Source organism: Pecten maximus, chromosome 5 (assembly GCF_902652985.1).
Source record: "Pecten maximus chromosome 5, xPecMax1.1, whole genome shotgun sequence".
Taxonomy (NCBI): Eukaryota; Metazoa; Mollusca; class Bivalvia; order Pectinida; family Pectinidae; genus Pecten; species Pecten maximus.
This window is the reverse complement of record NC_047019.1, coordinates 18,561,292-18,589,091: the sequence shown is the minus strand read 5'-3', so window position 1 is coordinate 18,589,091 and position 27,800 is coordinate 18,561,292. Positions and strand designations below refer to the sequence as shown.

At 34.8% G+C, this 27,800-nt stretch overlaps 1 protein-coding gene across 1 annotated transcript; it reads left to right on the top strand.

Annotated features, from left to right (window-relative positions):
• Positions 1-1,176: 1,176 nt before the first annotated feature.
• On the top strand, positions 1,177-20,896 carry LOC117327403 (ras-related and estrogen-regulated growth inhibitor-like). Its single transcript, XM_033884360.1, has 6 exons — positions 1,177-1,282; positions 1,783-1,841; positions 4,125-4,249; positions 16,332-16,388; positions 17,559-17,632; positions 19,439-20,896. The coding sequence occupies exons 2-6, from the start codon at positions 1,813-1,815 to the stop codon at positions 19,937-19,939; spliced, it is 786 nt and encodes a 261-aa protein (XP_033740251.1). The 5' UTR covers positions 1,177-1,282; positions 1,783-1,812; the 3' UTR covers positions 19,940-20,896.
• Positions 20,897-27,800: the final 6,904 nt, after the last annotated feature.

The following is a 27,800-nucleotide window of genomic DNA, read 5'->3' as shown; positions in this document are numbered from 1 at the left end:
TCAAGCATTGTCAGTCGAACGGTTCTATAATATCTCATTTTCCCCAATCTCGAAAACAATATAAACATTCTTTTGCTCAGAAAAGCAAAGAGTTTTTGATAGCAAAGGTATGTCTTACTAAAAAAAAAAAAAAAATTTAATATATGATGAAAATCGAAGAACACTTTTCTTATGTTAAACTGACCTTAGTTGAATATATGTATTTGATCAAACACAGCGCTTGAATAGATACAGTGGTTATTATTGACTTCAATCACGTTTTCAGAAAGAAAGTGCGTATTACGTGTTGAAATATTGAGTGTAAGTATATGGTATAATTTACACAGTAAACGGAAGGAACACTAAGGTTAATTAAAATCTTGGACAGGAAATTAGTTTTCTTATAAATAAACATACCGTTTGATTGGTATGTTTACCTACATTGTACCTTGTTAATGTACAGATACATGTAGGTATGAATGATAAGGCCCGGGGGCGTTTAAAGGACAAGGAGCGAGGCAGTTCCCTGTAATCTGTAGCAGGTCTTTTAGTTATACCGCATCTCTATGGAATCAACATGACCTGTCGTTGGACATCAAATATGGATATTGCGACCAGATTATAAGTTTCAAAAGCGATATTTTAGAATTAGCTACCGGTATCATTGATAATTAAAAAGTGAATGGTGGTCAGAAATGTCTAGAATGTTTTAGTTCTGTTTGTTTATAGGGTTGACAAGTAGTAATTCACCAATGTTGTTTACGCACGAAGCAGGTACAGCATCTTTCGAATCTTTAACCCCACAGCAGGGGTCAAATTTACTTGATTTTGCACGACGAAGCGCATGGCCGCCTAAATTAAATTAAGAATCTCTCAGAGTAATTAATACAAAAAGCAAAAGGGTCACTGCGAAGCCGAAGTCTAGATATCGAGATTTTATCAGAGGTAACATGTGAGCTACGTGTTTATCTTGCCATGTTTACGTGCCACCAAGGGCGAACACCTTACCTGTAGTTTTTACCTGAGAAACAGGTATACCTCCCAACCCTCCAGGATGTGTAATTTTACCTTAATTTCTTATCAAACCTCTTACATTCTTTTACAGTTGATAAACCACACAATAGCACTACTGTAAGAGTATTGGAGAGTATATAAGGGATTAACATTAGGTTGTGAGGTTAGTTGGCTGCCTATAGTCAGTAGGATATTAACATTTAACTTAAAGGATATCATATATATTCCAGGAACTGTGAAGACATTAAATATAAGAAAACTAAAAAATTATCATTGATTATAATATAGTGTAAGTATCAGATAATTTTAAACATTTGTACAACCGGTTTACATTATCATGTATTTTCAAAATGTGTAGCATGTTCCAAAAATATAAATATTTATGTACATGATATTTCATTATAAAGAGCACATATTAGCTTAGTTTTAACTTTGTAATTGCCATCCGTCTTCACAGAAAAATCAAACTGTTTATACTACATGTATGTGGGACGGACAGAAAGATAACCTGATTTATTTTGAGAAAAAGTTACACCCTTTTTCATTGGTGTGGTGTGAAAAATAACGTGTGAAAGACGGACATTGATAACAAATGCATTTTACAAATCGTGGCGTCCTTTCAAGACCTATTTATAAGAGATAAATTTTGTGTGAATCTTAAAAAAAGAAAGAAAGAAAAAAAACATAAAAAGACATGATTATTTGGAATGTTTGTTGCATGTTTTTTTTTTTATCTTGCTGCGAGGGAAAAGAGTGTAGATTTGATAAAGGTTTTTTTGTTGATTGCAGGTGTACACAGTGCTATGCGAATTCGCCATCATGAGGAACGACGGTTTGAGGTATCAACTGTAAGTATATTTAAGCAAACGTATAAAAGATAAGCATATTATATCATAGCAGGAAAAGGAAGAACACACGCAGTCTGACTAAACCTCAATGTATTAATGTCTGATAACTCTGGAATTATTTTTCATCACAGTTGGTTCATTTGTTAACACTTAAGATTTGAAGATAAGCCTTAAGATATAAATGAAGATATTGGATTCCTGTTTTTTTTTTGTCTTCATTTTTAATCAATATTACGGAAGCTTTAACGGGCACCTGGGAATATTTCACCGTCTCGTTAATATTTTATATACCATTGTGCAATTTATCGTTAATATGAAATATAGCATTGTACAAGTACTCGTTGATTTCTTGTTCTTAACACAATCTAACCGTCTATGAAAACTGAGTTTTGGGCTACCAGTGTATTATCTCTTAAGGATACCTGCAAATTAAAGTAAAATGGTGGATTACTTTGATTCTTACCATTGAAAAAACCTACATCATGTATATTGACAAACAGAGATGTAACTGTACAAATAATCCATAGCTATATTTAACGTACAAAAATAAACTTCTATGAACACACTTACTCTGATAAAATGTGCTAGATGTATTAAGATAGTAATGTTTTAGAAAAAAAGTTTGTGTATTGTAAAATAATTAGAGTATACGTATTAAAAATCAGTACGATCAGAGAAGATAAACTTCAGATTACTGCTAAGGCAACGAGCTTGGAATCTCTAACACAAAAACTGGAAGTACTGACAACCTAAACGCACCCTGTGACCTATTACTGTGGTTTTAAGTTTGTGTCAGTATCGTCAAACTTTGAATTGGCACTGCGGGAAGCCTTTTTCATTTTACTGCGAGTTAACGAACATATGTGTATCACAGGTACCGCATGTGGTGCCGTTAATTATATTAATACAGAAGGTGGTGAGGTGGCACTAGTTAATAATTAAGTGTAAAGTCGGAAGGCGTTTTCATGTCTAGCGTTTTTATTACCATTATAAATCAGGTTGTCCTAACTACTTTGTGGCTTTTTATTGACAATAAATATTGCTACTTCCGGTTATGATATACCTCTGCGACAATTTCCTGTTTGTTATGGTGGTTGGCTAATTTAAATGTTCATTCGTAATTACTTTAGCACTCGAAAGTCTTTACCACATTATATCAGTAAGTATATAAGTTATTATGACAGACTGTATTGATCGTCAACAGTTTCACTTAACATTATCAGTATTCCATGGAACAATGGACAGAAAACATTGTTTTCGCTATTCCCGTTATGAACACTTCACACGTCGCGCAATGTTTTTCGCACTCCCATGATAAGTTGGTGAGCACAATTCAATGTACAATACAATATATGAAATATAATAATCGGCTTGTGACAGGATTGACCTTACGCGGTTGGGCTACACGACCTGACTTTGTGACGCTAAGTATTTATGAATTAAGTTGTCGACAATGTAACCGCCCTTCCGAAGCCTGCACCTGTTCGGTAGCGCTGTCACTATTTCATGGTGAACAAGTGGACCACAGCAGTCCCTATCAAACTGCATTACAGCTACTTACTCCTGAGGCATATGCCCTGCTACCAATATAACTCAGTGTTGCAGTAAGGCTTGTGTCTTTTAGCTAATACAGACCACCTTTATTACAAGCTTATCATTGTAATACATGTACAAGCGGAGGGGAAAATGAGTATGTTCGGGATTTCTTCATAAAACGCTGTTTTCTTTATTGTGGATATTTCTGATAGAAAACACGGATTAAGTTTTGTTTACATTTCAAGAGAATTTCCCATCCAGGCAAGCGATTACTTCATTTGAATGACTGATAGACGGTTGAATTGATGGTCAAGCACTGGCCCCGTCAATTACATCTCTTGACGAGTACTGGAGTAATCCCCCTATCACTGTACTGTACGTCAGTATATGTATATATACGTACGCAGAGCTTACAGAGTGAGAGTGGAGTAGGGAGACCTTCAGTTGTGTGTCAGTTGCTATCTAAGTCACACTCGTCTGGAAACCCATATAACTGTGGGAACTCCGATACTCTTGGCATCATCCAGAACCGCAGAAACATGTTTGTGTAATGCAATGTGCCCTGATACATTGGGGATGGTTATTGTTGTGAAAAACATTCCACATTGAACAATTTATACAAAACAGAAAAATGTGCCATTGAGGCTTGAAAACAACTGTGTTGCCCGTAGTTGTATAAGTTGTGCAGCCAATCTGTATAACTTGTGTCACAGTTCGTATCATGACAGATATTGCCTCTATACACAGGGAAAAGCTCAAAGAGAACATGAGAAACATGTCATCCCCCAACCTTCTCCGCAAGATATCCATGTCGTCAAAGCAACGCCCATTCCGTGTGGTTATCCTTGGACAAAACGGAGTTGGAAAATCAGGTAAGGTTTTAATAATGCAATACATATTAATATACATGTATTAATGTTTTTGATAATGCAATACATATTAACATATTATTAATAATTTTGGGTGTTTCGAAAGAAATGATTTTCGCATGATATAATACTACTATAGCTGTGTATGTTAGTACTCGTAATCAGCTGTATATTGGAATAGTATTGTGTAATATCATTGCTAAGAATTTGAACAAGCTTAAGTAAACATATAGTTAATTAGTATGTCTTAGTTTGAATGTTTTATTTGAGATGATGTTTTGCTGATATTTTAGTACTTTTTCTTTCAATAGATCTTGTTTTATCACTCAAGTTTTAGTTCAAATTCATTGTTTTGCTTACACCCACTGGAATACCTAGTAATTTTCTCCCCACGTCTTCTAAAATCACCGTTAATGTGTCTTCTGTCACTATATCATATTGCATCAGGATTTTAAACACCGCTAACAACTATTATCTGCTCTCTTTTATCACTGTTATGTGATAAAATTGAAAAATGTCTTTTTTCTTTATAAAATACAACATAATTTGATATATACACACACCTACAAGTCAACACCCAATAATGTACGTCAATGTTGGATATATATTTATGTATATACTCTCACGAGTCTTCAATGTAACTTTCATTTGGCTTCGTTGTGAACTTTGTTAGCTGCTGCCGATTTGACATTTGTGACACCATACCACATATTCTATGGAGCCAGAAATGTTATGAGAATGCGACATCTAGTACAATGTGATACAGGAACCGTTAATAATTGAACAATATAAAGGAAAAGTCGAAACGTTTGATTAACTCCCCAGACAAACGTGTATATCACACGGATGGTGGAGCAAATATTGAATCTGTTTGTGGAAATAACAATACAAACATCACGTGCAATAAATCATTGGCCTTTGGCCTCTCTGACATTTCACGCTTAATTTCTATATAACTTAGTTTTAATGCGGTATGTGAGATAGAATCAACATAGTAAAACATTTTATTTATAACGCTTAGCACGATTAAACTACTTAATTCAGCTCATAAAATGTCCAAAAATGTTGTAACCATCTACGAAGTTTCTGATAACAACACTATAGATGTTCAGTAGGTGGCCGTTGTTCCACTATCGCCATCTTACTTCTCTAGTGACCTTTGCACATTGCCGTTATGAAATGTTACTGAAGAATATAGGGATGTATGCATGCGTCGGTAAATGTCAACATATGCCATCTGCTGGAAATATCGTGCTCGGCGAGTGCAAAATGCTCAATTCAAAGCAACACTGCTTCAGGCCCCCAGTTGAAGTATAATGTATTAAGATAGCTTCAGTATATTGTGTTCCCTTAAGTAAAATTTAAGAGAATGTATACTAGGTTTGTGGTACTGTTTCTTTCCATGTGTGCTTAGATTCTTGATACAGCTTAGTCTGACTATCTACCTTTGTTCATACAATACTCAGTTTAGCTGTAACACACACATGTACAGAAATATTCAAGCCGGAGAGGGTTTTGAGACATTATGAAAATAGTATTAAACAAGGTTTACAATGATTCTTAGCGATCAAAACGTGGTAGTTTCAAATTCTCATAACTTATATCATTTCTATTCAGATTAAGAAGACTGATAAAGCAAATGAATGATTATACAATGTTTAATGTTGACATGCCTTTTCGGCAACAAGATGAACCGATATGATTTATTCATGGACATTCTACTCGACATAGATAATTAATCTCGAATCATCGGATTTCAGGAAATGAAAGAACTTCACGTAATGCATAGAATTTACAGGAAATATATATATATATATATATATATTCACTATTTATGACATTAGGGTTGCTTCAGAGAGGTTGAGACAGGTTGAACACACTGTGGAATGTTGAAATGTACGTGTGTAGCTTGATAGCTATGTCCTGGGACATAGTAGCCAATGCCAGAACATGTGTTGTGTAATTAACACTTCCTTTATCGACTAAAACATCTCAAGCAACTTACCACCAACCTGTTGACTGAAGGTTCGTAAGCGTGAAGTTGTGATGTAATCTGAGGTGACGTTAAATTACACTTATCAAAAAAGATCTATTCAAATTTCACTGTCCAAGAAAATATGCTGTAATATAATCGACAGATTAAGAGCGAATGTTTTCCTTCCTAGAGACATCTAATGTAATCAACAATCATCATATGGTTGTTTATGAGGACGTTTTAGGCAATCGCTATGTAATAAGAAACTGGAACAATTTACATATCTTATTCTGTATCATATTACAATTCAATTCATGTATCAGGAGTAGAATAGTAAATTTGCCGACCAATAATATTAATGAATTACAAGTTGTCCGCGTGGGTATGTGACCGCTTCATCTCATCCGTCTATGAACTTCACCATAATAAACATTAATTTACCATAAAGGGACTAGACCGAATGAATATTTTATCTCGATGTTAAAGGGAAACACTTTAACAATATACAATCGCACGCCCCATGGACGTAATTTCACGCCACGTTTGTAAACTAGTTTCCTCGGACCATTTCGTTACAGTGCCTGTATCGTACACTACTTAATTTCAAAAGAACTGTCAACTTACCTTTTCATTCAATACCTTTCATTTCGATAAGGCATCAAAAGATGTTGAGAAAGAAATTTGACTATTTTTTTTAATCTTTTCGGAAAACAACATTGGATACTACTACATGTGTTTCATAGTACTTCTGATCATTTGATAATGACTGCTGACAACCTGGCAAACTGTTTGACGAATACCTGTATGCAAGACATTCTTTGAGCAAATAAGTACATATGTAAAGCTCCAGGTGAGAAGATCGTGTAATGGCCGGAAATTAATTTAAGCTTTTTGTGATATGGAGTTCAGTGACATGTGGATGTTGATTTGTGGTCAGTCATAGCAAAAACATGTCTTGTACATAGACATTAAGGTTTTCTACACTCCTATCAAACGACTGTTTAACCTAAGGAGGACGTATCCTTGGTCTTTGAGGGTTCAATTACATACGTTAAATCTTTCAAGGCTGCGATCCACCTTTTCTATGTGAAGTTCCCGTGTTTGATAGGTACATGGAAATGTAAATAGAACGACCTTCACCTGTGTTAATGGCTGACCTTTAGCGTACGAAGTCTGTCAGAGAGAAATTTGCTGATTGTGCTTAACATGTGTCCTGGCATCAAAGTACGTCACACCGTTTATGTCAGCGAGATATATTCAACCTGTGTGTATCAAAGGGAAAATGCTAACTACATAATACTTTCATGTAGCTTGATGTTTTCTTTGTTTGGTTGAATAATCTCATGTGAATGCATTGTGTCAGTTTGTCGATTTTTTTTCAAATAGATCTGTTCGATCATCTCACTTAAACAATCACGTGCATTAGAAACATGCATTGACCACTAAAACAGATATATATATATATACATATATGTTATCAGATTAGATTTGAGATGATACAATATCAAAGCGAAAAGTGGAATAGATCACTCTAATACCTAACATACTTACAAATGCGGTTAATACGGCTTATTCTAAAACGAAAGCAGGACACAGACATTCAAAATTGGCCACCGCACTATATACACAGAATCCCCTGCAGGTAGGGCGTTAGAATTGTACCTGCTGTCCCCATTGCATGATCGTAAGAGGCGACTAAATTTGGTATCTTATCTTTTCTCTTCTTTCTTAACAACTTTCTTCTTCCTAACGTCTCCCTTGACAATGCCTCACTTTTGGCCTATAGTTGAGCGTTCGCCCCTGTGAGGAAGGCTTTGGGTTCTGTCCCCTGGCCGAGACATACCAGAGTCTTTAAAAATGGTAGTTGCTACTCCTGCTTAGCGCTCAGCATACAAGGAGTGGGACGACTGGTTCGCCGTTGTCAGTATAATGTGACCGGGTGAGGTGTCCTGCTGGGTGTCTTCGGCAGTATGCTTCAGTGAGGTAGCACTTTAAATCGACAAAAGTTCCGGCCTATCACAAGGAGACTTAACACGAACATACCGCAGCCTCCCAAAACACACATACGCACTCACCACACGCATGCATGTCGCACGCACGGGAGGCCGTCCATAAATGACCTTAGCTGTTAATAGGACGTTAAACAAAATAAATCAAATCAAACCAAACCAATATACACAGAATATTATCGACGGTTGTTGTATTGGTAGAAATAAACATTTCACAATTTAAGAAACAACACGGTATCGGATGTTTGTGGTGATCACAATAACATAATATTCTCCAGTCCATTCTCATGTCTAGCTGGTAAGTCCTAATCTTCTTCGAATTTATTGGTCAACAAGTTGTCGTATTATCGACAATCTAGGTAATTCAATTCTAATCTGCTGAACCATTCTGACAACAACAGGTAATACTCTCTAATCTTGGTTAATAATCGCTCCCCGCTGTAATAGTTATTGACTGCCTATTGTGTGTTAGGAGGGAGCGGTCATTATCTATGATGTAATCTCTCTTTTTATCGGAGTATTACAGGTGAAATTCGTAGTCGATTGAACTTAATTAGTAATCCTTTCCAGATGGGAGTACGTGTACACATGCTATTTTTGACATATAATCCGTTTTCGATTCATGGTCTTCGGTCTTTCTTCAGGTACTTATAATTGTTGTTGTGTTGTTAATACTAGTGAACTAGGCCATGCTTTAAATGATTAGTATTTTAAAGAATGAAAATATTTTGATAAAGGCGACAAAAGAACTAGGGTTATGATTAACTCGAGGTATATGGATATAATTCCGCGCGCCGGTTACTGAAGGATTATACAAATATTTGAAGCAGCCATGCTTTAAATAGACATTATACTTCTGAAGGTACCTATGTTTTACAAGACACTACTATAATTATGATTTATCACACCTGTTTGTAGACATAGACCCTAAACTCTTGTCTGTTGAGAGCATAACAAATATCGTCATTCAGAAAAGGCATCGTAGCATACTGTAACATTGTATATACGATAGTATACTAAGTTTATGATGTTTACTATATCACGTCTATAAATCCTATCTAAAACCTAATGTATCCCAGCAAATATTTTCAAGAGCAGGAGAGATTTGAGATTTTTTGACAAGTTTATGTGATCACTGCCAATACTTGTCCATTACATGGATAGGCAGACATTATGCTATTATATCATGATGCTGTATGCATACGGGAAAAATAGTCAAAGAAGAACTAATGGAAATACATGCAAAATATGGCCAAAACTACCAAATGTAATATCGGCCACGGAGAAAAAGAATTAACGCATTCACTAATACATCCATTGTACTATACTCCAGTTTGATATTATTTAGATTTGGATATTGGTACTGCGATTTCATAACCACGTTAACTGTTATAGCAGTTGGGGCAATGTAGTATCCATTGTTGGAGTAGTAAGCGACCTACTTTCGTTTACTTATTCCTTCATGTGTAAATCGTTTAGGAGAAAAAGAATTATCGGAGACAGCGATACAAAAGTCTAGAAGCATACAGGGTTTGTTGCACAGTCATATTATATTAACGTGATTTAAATCATTATAAAAATAGTTTGTTAAGACCTTTGTGGGTGTAAATTGTTTGTCAATTATATTGTTAAGAATGGGAGGGAGGCAGCAGTGCATGATAATGGTCCAACACTGATCATCAGTAAGGAGAACAGTTACTTGGGCGGTCTAGTCAACATTTTACAGGATATCTATCTCGCTGACATGTTTCTGATTTTATCGATATTGAGCGTTATTATCACATAGCTGATTGACTGTCGACACTTGTAATCTTTGACACAGGCTTTCTTCAAGTCTTTAAATTGCTGTTGAAGACATAGAAATATCAGAAATATTTGACATGTTAAATATATAACGACAGGTCTTATATCGTGACTGATCATCAATGATATCTTATTTACCTTTATAATACAGGTGTCACTTCAACAGGTATAGTAAAATGCCAAAAGAAGCCATTCCATCAGAATTGATTATTTAATTGACTTTTGAAAAGTGCAAAATATGTATTCTTTATTCCAAGTTTTCTAAGGCAATAATCCTGTCGTTCTATATTTAAGAAATTAAATTGTTGTGTTGAATATGCTGAATTCACAAGGAATTGCCACAGATACCACTATCACAGAATAAATTGGCATCAGCAGACACGATACACCATAAAACCACAATAGCCGGCTCGAATGGCCCGTTAACCGGTAGTGTTTTGATTAGCTATAGTAACATTACTTGTAGGAATAGTAACGGAGGTGTGGGCCTAGTTAGTGAAGTCCGACGTTGATCCCACAAATAGCGTGTGCTAGGTTAGCATGTACTTTTGTTACTTCTCTCGGTATGCAACGATCATTTACTGATTATTTAGCTAATTGAACGTGATAGAGGGTAAATTGGTACAGTATTAGGAAGTCACAGGTGTATGTCAGTTAATTTTCATTCGGAATACCTTAAGGCTTTATATATCATTCGGGATACATCGGTGTTCTTCTATCAATTCAAAAATATCAATAAGATTTTCTTCCTTATTTACAGTCCCTCGGAAGTTTCATAAATTATTAATGATAGGCACATGTCGGTTGATTCCCTTACAAAAATATGAAGTGTGTCTTAAAAGTGTTCCGTATGCTGATAATGCACTAGATCCGTCGAGTTTGTTGATAATGTACTTCGTTACGTAACCTTACGACAAGGTCACGAGCTAAACAACAGGACATGACTAGACAAAACACGATCCGTGAAACAGGAAATTGTCATAAGCTCAAGACATATTGATCAAATTCCAAGAGGTGCTTTCGGGTTACTTCGATTATTACTGGTAGAAGCTGCATGCTACTCCTCCGGAAACAACCTCTCACGATATTTAATACAATGCTAGCACGAGATGTGCGTTGACACGTAGGAATCAGTGGGAAAATTCATAGCCAGGCATAATATATTGCGATGTTCTGAACTCATTACTTTTGTGGTCTAGGATTTTTTATAAGAGCAATTTCATCATCTATCAACGCTACTAGAGCCCTCATGTGACATTTCTTAAATGGCTAGTATCCGCTTCGAATGAAAAATGATTAACAATATAGGAAAATCTGGATTGTTCTGTAATGATTTAGAACTAGGAAATGTCATTTTAGACTGATATCGCATCTTCATTTTTTATGTCATTATAGACAAACGAAGAACTATTTGTAAACAGTATTAATAATATATTCACGAACGTGTATGTATATACGTAAGTTCAGCATCTAATTCTATTGAAATTCTTTTCCGTCCTTACCATCCACTGAGCGTAATCCGCTGATTAGATTGGACACCCTTGTTTCCTCTCGATACGCACCATTTCATTATGACATGGCCCCGGGATGAAGAGTAAACACCAAGTTCACGAACACTCGACATTTAGACTATTTCTCTTTCCGATTTAAATTCTGATTAACAACCTTTTACCTAAAGTGTTCACCTACCTGGCAACGCTAAAGTACGTGTTAACTACACAGTTTTACGTCACGAAAATGTGAGACTATCTTGTTACATTCTTTATCACTAGCCGAGACGATAACATCAAGGAAACGTCGCATAGAACACATTTACAGTAAACAAAATCTCATGTCAGTTGTATGAACCTTGATTCCGTGTTCATTTAAAAGCAAAAAATATAAATAAGAACTACAATGCCCTTTTACTCCGCTTAGTGTTAGTGGGAGATCTATATTAGAAATGGGGTAGACTGGCTACCGTCCATTTTGAGGGAAAATACAATTAAAAGCTTATACAAGGTTATCTCCCCCTAATTTAAAACACCAGAATTAGACACAGCCACGAGCTCAAATAATAATGCTCAATTTTATTTATAAGTTTTAATAACCTAGAAAACAATGCATTTAAATATGTTTCGTTGTTTAATATAAAGAAGCAATTTTATGTTTTGATTATAATATGGATGTCACTATTGCTAGTGCACAAACTATAAAGCCTTGAGTATGGATAGTGAGGTTACAGTGACGGGAGTATATCTGTTAACGTCTCGGAAATTATATTTCTGATAGACATATTACGTAACATAATATAGCAGTCTCGAAACGACCACAAGGGTGTCCGAAAAAAATGCCATGTGTGTTCTATTGTTTGAGTAAACGTCTGCTGTACGACTAATTACATCATAACAAACATCAGCAAGATTAACGAGAAAACCACATACGTACATGACATATTTGATACATATGTTTCTCCGTCACAGGAATAATGAACGCTACCGATATCGCACTCATTTACATATATACACGTGTAGAAACGTGTCATACGTTTCAGCATGCCAGCATGTCAATAAAAGAGCTAAGTATTATCTACGCATTGCAAAAAATGTACCCATCAACGACGCAGTGACTAACATTGACTTCTGCCTGTTGATTTATAGCTACTGCCGGTACATAATTCATTATTAGTCCTGGCCAATTTCCATGACTTCCATCAATTTGGCATTACTATCAATTAAAGACTCAGTACGTTGCCACTTTAAAGGGAAAGTATCCTTTTTTCATGCATGATATTGCATGCATGCGCTTCTGTTTTCCTAAATGAAAGGAAAAGTTTCCTTGGTGAAATAATACTGATACTGTTTAAAATGTCTAGATTATCTCGTTTCTGTGTAAACCTGACCTATCATCCTGACATCGCGTCACGACCTTTTTGAACTCGGACAGTTTCGTTTGATTCCTAACCTCTGTTGATGCATTAATTAGAATAATAGGATGATTCATTATTTTCAATTCACTCCCAAATGATAGAGACTGAGGTGATCCGAATGCAATACATAATCCATGGAACCAACTTGTGTGCTCCTAATGACAGCGTTGCATAAAAGGACCTCTGCAGTTGATCATATCTGATCTGGCATGATAGCTCTAAACAAATATTTTAGTCATTTGCTAACTCTGAAAAAACAACAATTTGTCGTTTACTATTCAAAGGAGATGACATTTAATACATACGAATTTCAGCTTCTTTGAGAAAGCAGGTTTGGAATGTGATCAAGTTTCTGCTGAAGGCTACAAGTAAACATGACAGAATCAATTATAAACAGTACATCATCTACTTTCAATACTCACCGTGTTTATAATCTCTAACCAAATAACGTCCGGTCACTTGTCAGAGTGTAGATTATAATGTAGCACATGTCAATTAGTTGTCATCCAGGAGAGAGGACATTTCCCCTATAGTGAGGTCGTTGTCACAAGTAATTCATCGGAATATCTATCACGAAATAATGTAATTTTCTATAGGAATCCCAGTCATGTCGGTCAATGGAGGGGTCACCATTATCTTCTGGAAGTCAAGTGGACGTCGCTACTAAGAGTCTGGTAGTTACTGATATACACGAACAAGTTCATATTGGAATTAACGGATCGTCGCCCAGTCGTCTGTAGATTGACATGTGGACAAGTTATCAAAGTATTTACTGACATTTGACAATTTATATTCGCAGGTCAATATTAGCTATTTTAAACTATCAATATAAATTATCATCATGAACTTACATTGGAATGCATAATTCCGTTGGAATGCCACCAATATCAGCGGCAAAAGATGAAGAATTTATACAAAATACAAATCAGAAACATTAAACTGTTACAAATAACTGGTAACCGTCATTAAGATGTCGCCATATGGTCCAAAGGTCATTGTTCTGTTATATCGCGGAAAGTAAAGCTCGCCACTATATACGGATGGAAAAATAAAGTAATAGAAGAGTGACGACCGTGGTTAGGTGAACACATATAGGAGATATAATAACACATACGCAATATTCAGATATCAACTTCCTCTCACATGTATACTGATCCTTTGATGTAGCAATACCACTGGAATGACATAAACACTTTATTTTCAAATAAAAAAATCACAATTAGGTACATTCAGTAATTACAACAATCATTCATTTTAGACATAAAGTAATACTTTATTTGGGGAGAATATCCCGCAAAACACTACTTATAACGAATAAGGCACAATGACTAGTTGTGGGAGAATATCGAGGTGAAACTAATATCTCAACATTTTATAACACGCTAGATGCGAGGAATATTATAGTGACAGGGTTGTCTTTAACCTATGTACAACCACGTCTAAATTCTTGGAAGACGTCTTGTTTTTGTGGCTTACACAGGAAACACGTGTGTTGTGAACCAGATATCCCAATCAAGTCACAGTTCATTAGACTTTATAGTTGATCTCCGCACCTTTACGTTAACAACGCCACACTACGGCATATCAACCGGTACATGCATGACAGAGCATCACAACACGGCGTTATATCAAAGAACTTAAATAAGCCTCAATGACGCACACACAAATTTGTCTTGAAAGAAGAACTTTAAAGAGATAGTGTTACGAAGTTGATTATAATTGTCGCTATCATCATACATGAGATGTTTTGTTTTTTTACTTTTGACTTCATTGTTTCCTAGAGATAGCATATATCGCAAGCCAAGTTGTCATTTATTCGTGGAGCAATGTTGATCCAGTATTTTACCGATTTATATAAGATGTCTTATATATATAAGATATCTTATACATGTATGTTTATTGGATATCTAATAAGTTTATAAGATAGCTTACATGTCTATAAGATATCTTGTTTAAAATTTATGAGCTAATTTATGTAATATATAAGATGTTTCATAAAAAGATATGATATCTTATAAACTTGTCTTTATAAGATATCTTCTATAATATATAAGATATCATATGCATTAGATAAGATATATACTGTAATATAACATATAAGATATCTTACATATTTTTAAGATGTCTTATAAACTTTTATTTATGAGATATCTTCTAAGATATCTCATTAAAGATATACTATATCTTATTTGATATATAAGATATAGCATAAAGAAAAGTTTATAGGATATCTTATAAAGAACGATAATCTCGCGAGAAAGACAAACAAATAAAAGTCCAAGAATGACCGCTTCCTTCCTCTGTAGGGTCACTTCCAATTTTTGTTTATCTTAAAAAATATATAATATACCTCATTTACTGTTCTTTATACGATATATTATACGTTATGAGATATCTTATATAATATATAGGATATCTTATAATCAAAATTATATATCACATTGATGATATAGATATCTTATAAAGTATATAGGATATCTTACTTATTATAAAAGATATCTTATAAAATATCTTATATGATTATATAAGATATTTCGATTGTTTAGAGGAACAAAGACGTATCTCCAACATGGAGTGCTTAGAAGTAAAGGGCCGTATCTCAAATTTATCTATTTTTTTGATTTTTAAACATTCGATTTCATATAATTTGGAGAATTCATGGATCAACGTTGCTCCGTTAATAAATGTCGACTTGGCTTGCCATAAACATATCTCGCGGTACCCTTTATAGAAACGAACCTGTTAGGAATTGAATATTTGTTTGGAGTTATATAAAACAAGAAATTGAAAATAAAAAGTAGCATAGTAACTGAATGGATCAAACTAGATCAACTGTCGGTTACTTCATCATCATTTCTGCACTAGATTATTGTGCAATTCAGCTTGATAAATACCTTGATAGGGGCAGTATCTTGTAGTCAGATATCTTTTTGGTTGCTTTATAAGGAATCAATACATACCGAAACTGTCAAAATGAAGACTTTGTTACTAACGTCAAGAGGTGTTTTTCTTCTAGATCCTAACTTTTGTAGTGACATCCATTACTTGCATTGAATATATATCGCTTGATCTGAATGCAAAATCAATTTCCGAATGTAATAATGAAAACAAAGCAAACAAACCTATATATGTTGTATGAAATACATCTTTCAACACATTATTTCTATGTCAAGACAAACTGCATATACAATTCATGTGAGAGACATCATAGCAGGTTTCAAAAGGAGCTTTTTTTCTGAACAAAAATTGTAACTCCCAAGGTTTATTTTTATCAAAACTCTACCAGAAATTCAGCCGTTTTATCTAGGCGGGCATTTCCAGACCTATCACATAGTATTACACGTGTACCATAGCATTACCGTACTAATAAATTGCCTTTGTACTTTTCAGCTCTAACCGTGCGATTCCTGACGAGAAGATTCATTGGAGAATACGACCCTAACTTAGGTAGGTGCCACATTCCACATTCTCATCAACATCCCAGCACCCTATGACCCCTCTCAGCCTGTGTATCTGTTGCGGTTCCAGCTGCCGGCTCCAGAGTTGTCCCAGGTCATACCACCAGATCTTTTATTCTCGCCACTGCCAATCTGAACGGCATCAAAGAGAGAGATTGTAGGACGTTACGTGGAGAAACCACGGGTTATGTTAACAGTAGCTGATAAAACACATAGCGAAAGAAGACGTAATTCCTGGCCACTATGTTCAAGAAAATAAGTTAATGAACTATAAAATAGCATCTCAATAGCGTGATGTCTCTCTTTGTACCATGTATTGTACAGAAATAGCTGTGGGCAACTTCATGTCGATCCGGATGTCTTTTAACAACAGGATGGTATCATTTTTGGTCTTATATAAAAAAAAAACACCCTCCGTATTTTTTTCTTTGAAAGGAAGCAGAAAGGAGTCACCTGAAAATTTCTCGGTGTATTTCGTTTTCTTTTTATAAATAACTGAAAATACACATAACTGCTGCAAAAAAAAAAAGGAAGAAAAGTGTTGAACGTAACTAAACCGTCGATATCATCTTAGTTGAATTCCTAATACAATTTCACACGAGTAAATCTGTCACTTCAATCTCTCTCTTACACGTAAGAAATATCTGGTGTCGTTCTGACACATAGTAAAGTCCGATCTTGAGGACTTTTTAGGTTGCTGTGGATATAATACTCGACAGTCAATAAAACACATGCTGCCTGTTTCCATACATCAAGGTTAGACATGCGATAGCATGATAATGAATTGGACACCATCTTTTTCGTTTTAATGCAAAGGGTTTTCTTACAACCACATTGCGAATTGTGATTAAGTTAATAAATTTCCATTTGGTGAAAAGTGTTTCGTAAATAATTACGACATATGAATAATTCAGCGATGATATTTAATCAGGTTTAGCAATGATATGTTCATTTCAAAATTAAATGTCTGTTAGCGACAGTATGGTCGAATTTGAAAAGAGAAAAGCGTTGAATATAATAAGCAGGTGTACTATTAACCGAAAAGTCCTAATTTGATCTTTTTTATTGTTATTGTGAAAGTGAAAGATCCCGTTTGGCTTCATGTTAAATGTAACTTTAGACGCGGTCTGTTGTTATCTGGGTGACCTTTATATTGCAGAGAAGACGTACAGCTGTAACAAATGTATAGATGGAGACAACGTCACTATCGAGGTCCTAGACACAGCAATACAGGTGAGTCACGTCAAGAAATTAAAAACGACTTGAAGAACTGTCGGATACATACAATAAACAAATTATCAAACCTAAGTAGGGCACTTTGACATACATTCAAAATCCACAGGGACAATGACGTAAGAGACGTATTTTTTTCGAAGAACATCACGTCAAAGAGCCTTTCAATTGATCAATTGACAAAACGTTGGGATCTGCAATAGCTTTCTCATTAGCCCATTAATTAAATAGATATGGTTCGATTTTCTCATTGGCTCAAACATGGTCACGTGGAAGTCAATATTTTAAGAAATTGGCCAGATGTATTTTTTACTTTTAGAAACACCGAGTTGTGATCATTGTGACGTCATAATTCTCAAATGCAAATTCCCTGCTATGAAGTTAAATATAATACATTTCCACGCTGTTGGAAACAAGTTTCATATCAATAGAAACTAACGGCATTTGCTTCGGTCAATATGGTCATATACCGACCTATTAGAGTCTAAAGTAGTTGATTGACCAAGTATAACACTATACTGACCTCACAAAAGGTCCATAATTAATAAATATAATTGTTCTAAACCAGTTAATCAGTTATCAGATTCCACGCTATTCTCACCGATGTATCGAGATATACTTATGTTCTACACACCTGTATGATGGCAAGTTTGGGAGTTCTAAGAGAAATAACGATCACCGCCATTGTTTAGGAACCAGTTGGACATATAACGTCAATGAGAACAAGACACCAACAGCATGTCAATGACTTTTACTGGATTAATATAGGATCTCAACTTATCTTAAAATCAATTTCACATAAATGGTGAATAATAGATAACATATTATTTTTATGAAACTTACTAGAAATGTATCATTAAATAAGATGTTGGCATGGAAGCCATACCCTTATTCTCACTACGTCACAATATTATTATCAGAAAGGTGTAAAATAAGAAACGTCTTGCTGTATGTTATACATATATTAAAAGGTATAGCGAGTATTTATACCTATATAACAGTGGGAATCTAGACTCAATAGTGGTATTATAGACTGACCTCAGATACACTTAAACGCAAGGTGATATACCTACAGTGAATAAATCTTCATTGTAATGCACATTGCTAGAAATTCAATTAAGTGGGATTACAGATCGTATCTTAATGTAAATGTTTATTTTGAATTGCAATTTTCTGATATAATCATGATCTATGGGCGTTTTGGTTTAATGTTTATTTTTCCCTACCAACTCTTTCGTTAAACCGTATCAAATACTTTAAAGTGTCTTCTTCTGTTAATGCCTTTATCGTCTCCCTGATCACAGGAATGTACGTAATTCAATAAATGTTTGCCAAACCCATCAACTGAGAAAAAGGAATAGTACCAATGACACAGACATATATAACAGCTATGGCGTAAATATTGCTTCTAGCGAACCACTTAAATACCTGTATCTATAATTGTATTCCTATTTATACTATTCACACCTAATTGTAAATAGCTATTCATGTATTGCATGTGTAATGTCTGCAGCATAATTTATTAGTGCATTTGTGATAAAAAAACAGGATGTGTGTAACTCGAAGACAGAGCAACAGGATGCGTGCTATTATTTTATATTTTGATATATCTAACAAGGGTGATGATTAAAAGAAATCTAAAGAACAATAACTATTACTTAATATATACTGAAAATTATTCTGACCAATGAATATTGTAGATTTTGCTACAATTAACATAAGTGATGATTGAATACAATTCAAGAACAACATTTGTTACTATATGCATTCTGAAAATTAATTTGGCTGATACTCTTTTTGTTGTAGGGTGAAAAAAATAAAACGGAAGAGAACATCAAGTGGGCAGATGCTTATGTGTTAATGTACTCGGTCACTGACAGCTGTAGTTTCAATGAGTGTAGCCGAATCAAGTTCCTTATAAACTCTTACTGCAAACGAGTGCGTAAGATGAGCATGGCGATGGACAGTGGCCCACAGGGGGCGCCATGTGTACTGGTTGGAAACCAGAATGACAGACTACACGACCGAATGGTCACGGAGGAAGAGGGTAAATCACGCGCCGTGGAACTTGGCTGTTCTGCCTTTTATGAAATATCGGTGCGGGAATCAGTAGACAGTGTTTTTAAAATATTCGAAGACATGTATATTTATCACCGGAAGACGAAGAAGTCAAAACCGTTCTTATACAAACAACAATCGATGCCAAGTATTGTGTTGGAACAAACAGATTCTGGAGACAGTTCGGAGGGCGAGTCGAGGGTAAGGGGACTGTCTCGAAGGCGGCAAGCTCTTTATACTATCAGCTAACGCAACCTTCACTAGATATTATTAGTCATTATGAGGGTTCTGACTCCAACAACGGATACACATAATGTCTGTTTGAATTGTGCATCAAAGGCTGAAAGGATATTGTCTTCACAAAGAGTTCTGCCACAACAGATGGGCGAGAATGATCTTTTGGATATATTTCAGAAAGAGTTGGGACTTTATGAGGCATGCTGACAGTTCAGTGGGTAAACAATAATGGTTGAAGGTGCTGGAGGTTTCTTGTAGTACATGTTATCAAGCACTGAACATTGTCACTCCTATTATTATGAGTCAATGGTGCCAGAGCCATTGGTATACACCAGACAGTGAGTGATCCTTTTCATGGTTCCAGCTCAAAGAATGAGACATCATATCATTCAAATCAATCAGAGTTACCTCCCTTACTTATCGTGGGAGATGTCCGGTGCTCAGAATGCAAATGTGAAAAGGTCGACGGAACGAATTTAGTTATTTGGTTATTTTTTTCTGCTTCTTGTAATTGTAAAGTAAAACACGATTATACGATATAATATCACTGATATATATTTTGTATGTTCATGTTAGTCACGACTACAGTAGACCATGAACTTTTCCACAACTACAGACCTTTATAATCTTCTGAGAACCGATACAGAACTACTTATAAGCTGTACACACAAAACTTTCTAAACATCTACACATTCACTTTTTATAAATAATTCATGAACCTCTATATCAACATGAGTAAAATCTCGCTTGTCTGATTTGGTTTTCAACTGTCAAATTTGTCAACACACTGTACATGTTTTTCATGATTACATAAACCAAACATTCTTAAAATGTTGAAATAAATTGTCCCCAGTGCAATGGAAAGCAGTATATAATTTTTTAAATCGTATTATCAATTGCACATAATATTTAGCATTGAAAGAGTATATATGTATATATATATGAGAGAGAGAGAGAGAGAGAGAGAGAGAGAGAGAGAGAGAGAGAGAGGGGGGGGGGGGGGATTTTTAGAGATTGTAAAGGGAAGATTTAAGATTGGTATGAATGTTATTGAGTTGTTATAACATGTTAAAATATTAAATTGTTATATAACTGAATTTGTGTTGTCTGTCTTTACTTGGAGTTTCATAATATTGATAATTGATAGCTGAAGAAGTAGATGCATTGCTCCTACATCCAACACCATCTTGTTTGTATAAGATAAACATAGATATTTCAGAAACGCCATATTTTTTCTGTTGCAAGAAGCACCTAACAGCAAACCTTGATCGACTTACTTACATATAGGCCCCAGTGTTATGCTGTTGATCTCTCTGTTTACTATACCATGAACCTCGAGCTCGTTGTACCACATTAGGCACGTCATCTATCTTTAAGTGTTGATATTACAGCTATTTTCGTGGTGCTAGTGCCAAGAATATTTCGTAAATGAACAATATCGGACATACAGACGGCGAATTTCCCTGTGCCCGATCGAGTTTGCTGACAAAATCACGTAAAAAGTTCTTATGGCCTAAAAGTAAATAATTTGATAGAAAACATATTTTGATATATAAAACCATTACGTCTATACAAACACGTTTTTGGTAATGGATCGATGTAATTATAGCTTCAACAGTTGTAAAAACTACAGCTCCTAGAGCGTGTGCATCAGTTTGTGAAATAATAGACAGACGCAAAATCGGTATACCCAGGGATATGTTTAAAATCACCAAATTAGCAAAAATATTTTATAGAGTACGTTGAAGTGATACTACTGTGTCATATTGTCTTCGTGGAGTGCTTTATGAACCCAGACACCTGGTTCATATATACATGTAAGTACAAGGTGTACCTATCTAAAGACCTTGGCCTGCCATCGATAATTCCACAGATAACCTTGCGCCATGTTTTGATACATGTACTACATTATAAATTATTAGATGTGTGTCATTTTTATTTGGCTTAAAGGTGAGATACAGGTGAGAGCACCTGTTCTCGTTTATGGCATCACTTGTCTAAACAAAGATCTAACATCACAGCATATCTACCGGTTTGCCATCCATTAGTCCTACACATAAACGTCCGATATCTGTCAAAATGATATCCAAACAATTCTTATATAGTTTATCATAATAAAACAGTTTACGGTGTCACAAATGCCGACAATAATCATTCATAGAAGTCATTATTTTACAAATCTACTCACCTCCAATTGACAATAGCCTAATGCTTCACTGGCCCAAATCCGGGCTTTACCCTATTAACATCACTAACGAAAACCCAAGGTGTAGTTTATCTCGGAACCAATATATCATATCCTGTCTCCTTTGTTCCGACCAAATTGTTTGTAAGAAATCTTATATATAGCTTTACTCTTGTCATAGATACAGCATTGTTGCTAATTATATGCATACTGCTCTGCGGAATATAAATATAAATCGCTTTGTTAGTTCTCGTTGTATGTGGGTGTCCGTACAATGTGTGTTCCCGTTATATATAGTGATAGGTTTCAATATACCTCACGAAACCTCAACCTATTCAGTTTATACTTACACTATAACATAGTCGCATCTCTTTCTACACTTGAATCGATTTAAATCATCTGTTAGCAGTTTAACATCACACTTAACCTCTTTTAAAGTAAAAACCTTGCATGAACATGTACATTGCACATATCTGATATTATTTACATTTTCGGCTATTACTGTTTACATCGAGCTCTACACATGATTAGAAATACATCGGTGGCAATCGATCGGGGTTAAAAGAATCATGTCATATAGAGAACTTTCAAACTAAATAAAAATAAAAAAAAAATAAAATGTTTCATTATTTTTTTACACATATATCTTAAACATTATTTATGGAAAATATCCAAATGAACGAACTTTCCTGTTTTTCTACGGAACATTTTAAGTTAAGGAATATTAATAAAAACGGAGTCGGGCAAGTTGATTTGGTGCACATCATTCAATGTTACAGGTTTATCCTCACATGTAACAGTTTGATGTATTCAAAGGCCCGTACTGTTCTAAACGTGATCTCAGAAAAATGGTACAAGATAAAGCCTGGCATCTTAACGATTAGTTGTCGGATGTGGGGAAGGAATTATGGTTACGGTATAATTTATATTTCCGTCATATAATAGACTGGTGCAACGATGATTATTTAAAAGATGCATGTTCGTGTGCAAATAATAAAATAGCCGACTTTTGTTAATGTGGAAATACATAAAAAAAAAAAATGGAGAGACAGATAAGACAGCAGACCTCAACGGGACGATAAATTATAACTTAATGTCACCTGCCACTTTATCAGCGTAAAAATCAGACAAAAAACTTCACTGGCATTATTTTTAGACCAATCAACTTACTCCGTCTTTGTTCTAAATTGACCTCAATCTTCATCGGTAGACAGTTACTAGTTTTTTTTTTCTTTCTCTCCCCCCCCCCCCCCCCCCCCCCCCTCTCTCTCTCTCTCTCTCTCTCTCTCTCTCTCTCTCTCTCTCTCTCTCTCTCTCTAAACTAATTTTAGCATAAATAAGTAGTATACTGTTTAGTTGGGGATTACTTGGTGCGGAATTCCTGTACCAGCGAGCGGTCCCTGTTGCTAAATTCTGTATTAATGGAAAGTATTCCAGGAGGAAGGTATATGACTATTATTTATAATATAAGAGACTTCCCACTGACAAACCCGCCAGTTAAACATCACTCATATCACACCTCTCAAAAATTTATCATTCGTTATGATCCCCCAAATAGGAACTGCATACCAGAGTGAAGAATAGTTATGATTATTGCACCATGTGCATCTTAACACACGACGATAAAGTATGGAAAGAGGTATCGGCGATAAAACAGTCGGTTATCTTATTTAACGTCATTTGTACTGGTGTTCTTTGGTATTGAGATAGGTACATTTCGGGTAAATACGTACAGTAATACGACTGTGTTTATCGGTAAATTACCGTTGGAAATTCGAGCAATGAAATGACGTTTGTTATGCACATAAAACACATGATAAATCATGTTTATAATCTGTTAAAGTTCTGTCACGAATCTGTATTATTAAATACCTTTAGATACTGATAAATTAAAATGCTGGTAATTTTAAAAGTAAATAAATAAAAAAAATCAGGGTGTGCCTGGTGTACAGTTGAGTGTAAGCTAACCTTTACACCTAGTGCACTAAGTTTAAACTACAGTTAAACTAGTAGTCAAGATTTCAAGATTTTTAATTTAACTCTGACACACTTAAGTGTGTAACAAGATGTCAAACAATATATTTCAATTGTATAACAGGAAAATACAGAATTTCCCTGCACGTACACGCTCTGATATCGCGGAGAGTATGCTTGGTCTCTTTCGTGTTTGCGCAGAAATCGACAGACGAAAACTTCAGTTTCTCTATCGACTTATAAAGCTACCAAATGAATTTCTGGCCAAAAGTCTTCCTGATGCGTGTATATACCAACCTAAATAATGACATTCATGAACAGAAAGGTTTTATTCCCGACATGTTTGATATCCTTAAGAAATACAACCTCATGGACTTATTTGAACACTATATTACTACCAAGATTGAATTTCCATCAAAATTATCATGGAAATTGTTTGTAAATTTCTCCATTAGAAATCGCGAAACAAAATTGTGGACGGACAGAATGAACCGAGACAACGATTTCGACAGGTTTAAATGTGTTCATCGGCATATCCATCCCCGTGGGCTATGGGTCAACCCGAAATCTACATCCGACCTTAATTGCTCGAGATTTGTGTCGAAGCTACTTACTTACCCGCCTCAGAATAACGATCAAATATGCCTCAAATGTGGGAAAAGACGAACAGATCTTATCCGACATTATGTCACACAATGTGGGGCCACTTATTCTGTGAGGGACAGGTTTCTGACAGACGTGCTGGACTTGTGTGGGATTGAAATGTTTTTAATTCTAGACGATACATCAGATGAAGGATTTGTCCAAATCATTTTTGGACAAGAACAGGAAAGCAATGAGGACTCCAAAACCTTCCAGATAATGGCCACTCGCTTTCTGAGAGCTGCATCACATGCATTTCTCGCAGCCAACGACCAAAGCTAAATCAACAGACACGCGCTCCGCGATGCGAACGCGACAAATTATTTTTTCTCTCCAATCTTGAAAACCATAGACTGTAAAAGAAAATGATTGAAATGTATTTATTAATTTGAATTTCCATGTATCTCTTTATGAGGAATTAAAGAATGAATGAATGGCAACGAGAGTAGATGGACATATTGACATATTAAACAGGCTGTAATAAAATGGTGACATTTTCATATACACAAGTAATACATTTTTTTGAAGTTAGTTGTTCTTTAGAATTGTTTGTAATTTTGCAAGAAATATGCTTATTCTTTGTATTAACCGTACGTTACATATTGCAAACATGCACTACACCCTAAGAGGTGATGAACAGCAAACCCCCCATACAGGTAATGGGCAGTACCCAAGGCTACCTGTGATTTTTTACCTGTACTGTATATATAAGGCTATCTAGCAGTTGTATTCAAAGAGTTATTAAAAAGGTTTTGGAAGTTTAGTTTGATGTTATATTTCAACCTTTCTATTCTTGTTAATTATACACTGTAACTAAGTTAAGACAGATTTACTCTATAAATCCCTTAATTAAGTTAAATTGTTCAAGCCAAGTTTCATTTGTCTTTTGGTACTTTATATTTTGTATTGATTAATCAGTTAGATATTTCATATGTTTAATTCCAGTAATTTTGTTTTCATCACATGAAAGTATATAATAAAACATTTGAAAACAATTATCGTTACTTGAACATTTTCAATTTGATACATTTAATTTATATTGTAGTTTGATTTCATATTAAATTAAGCAGCATATTCATAATTTCATTTTTGATGTGATATTATGCTTATTAAAACCTAATTCAGCCCATAATATATGTGTATACATTCAATGCTTAAAGTAAGAAATCTGAACACATAAAGAAATTAATTAAACATTGATTCAACATGTAAAGAAAGAGATTCTTTGAATGTACTGGTAATTAAATGATTATAACAGTTCTACAATTCAAAATTTTAAGTTCATAAAAGATATATGTTACTTGTAATACACCTTCCATCTTCCTTTACTGAAATAGTTGACATTTCTGTACATGTACATGTACCCGTGTGCACGTTCATGTATCTAATACTTTGAAGATCTGCCATATTGGATCTGGTTCCAGGTACATATATGTATCAGTTACAGGTAACACAGAGTGAGATAATGGCCTGAGGGAACAATTAATGTCATTTTTGTTACGAAATACATATACTGGCAAACTTGGGGAGTGGGGGTAGTTTTAAGCTTATATAACACACATACATGTTCATGTAGCTGGAGCGTTGTCATACAACACTTGTATTTGTAATTTCATAATTTTCTTCTATAAAGTTACCTGCTAACAAATATATTATATACACACGTGGATCATGTCGATCTTAAGCCAAATTTGTTTTTGACAGTTTATGCTAACATGTTTTTTGCAATATTGTTTAAAAACAAAATTTTGGGATACATTTTTATCAGCATTTAAGTGTTTCCCTATTGCATTAAAAATAATGATTAATTGTTCTTTACCTTAAAATGTATAACTGATGTGATTTTACCTCTTCTTTTAATTAAAGAAAATCAACACATAAACTATATTTATTGAATATCTTTATTGTGAAGAAAAATGTATACAAAGATTAATATTTTTTTAATGATTCGCAAAAACCTATAATTTTTTGAAAAACATCCACAGGTAGATATTATATATGGGTAGTGTTAGTTGCTAATTACAGGTAGGTAAGGCAGATGAGCCTGGCCCATCATAAATGGAGGGGGAGGGTAATTGGGGACTTGACAAAACTATAGCCAGGTGTTAAAAGACTGATCCTCATCTGATACATATATATAGGTAAGGTGTTATGGAGGTCCATAAGGTGGTGGTAAGGTGGCCATGGGGTATGGGTCCTGGGGCCTACGTAGGTGGCCATGACAACAAGCATGTCCTGATAATATACCAATTATACATAAGGGTACATATACCTAACTTGTTGTGTAGATACCATATGTCTCTTACAGAACATAAATGAGAATATACGAAACTTCTGATTCTTGATTATGTACTATGAAATGATTCCATGGTTGAATTAACAGATATCAGTGAAGTAACAATACATTGAATTTAAAAATATTTTTGTTCTGATAAAATAATAAATATTCAAATATATGTACATATACAGTGTACTTGAGAAAAAAATCTACAAACAGTCATCAAGGGCTAAGGTAGAATAAATCATTAATATAAAATGTATATTAAATAACTTAAAAAAAAATGAAAAGCATCACAATTTTGAAATCAGGAAGATAACCCTTAATTTTACACTATAATGAAATCTTTTAAAAAAAATAATGATAAAGAAACCCACTACAAATCCAATTGATAGAGTTTTAATTCCCTTTGTGCAATATATCATATAAGAACCGCAGCCAATTTTATTTTGAGTTAATATTAGATAAATTTTATTAACATTTAAATATACCTGGTAAAGTCAGGATGACAGATATAAGGCAGTAAATTTACACAGGTCTGTATATGTAACAACTACAGGTATCTAACACAGGTGTCCAGTGGCACTGTCCATTACCTGTATAGGGGGAATTATGGTCACACTTGACTGGACGTAGTGCACTACTAGTTTACCTGTAGCTTAACATTTAATGTAGTGCACTACTCAAGTCAGTGCACTACTCAGGAGTGTGTAAAGGTTATATAAATTAGCACACACTCAACTGTAAGGTGGTCGGGTGGCACAGTGGTAACGCGTTTCAGCTATAATTGGGCT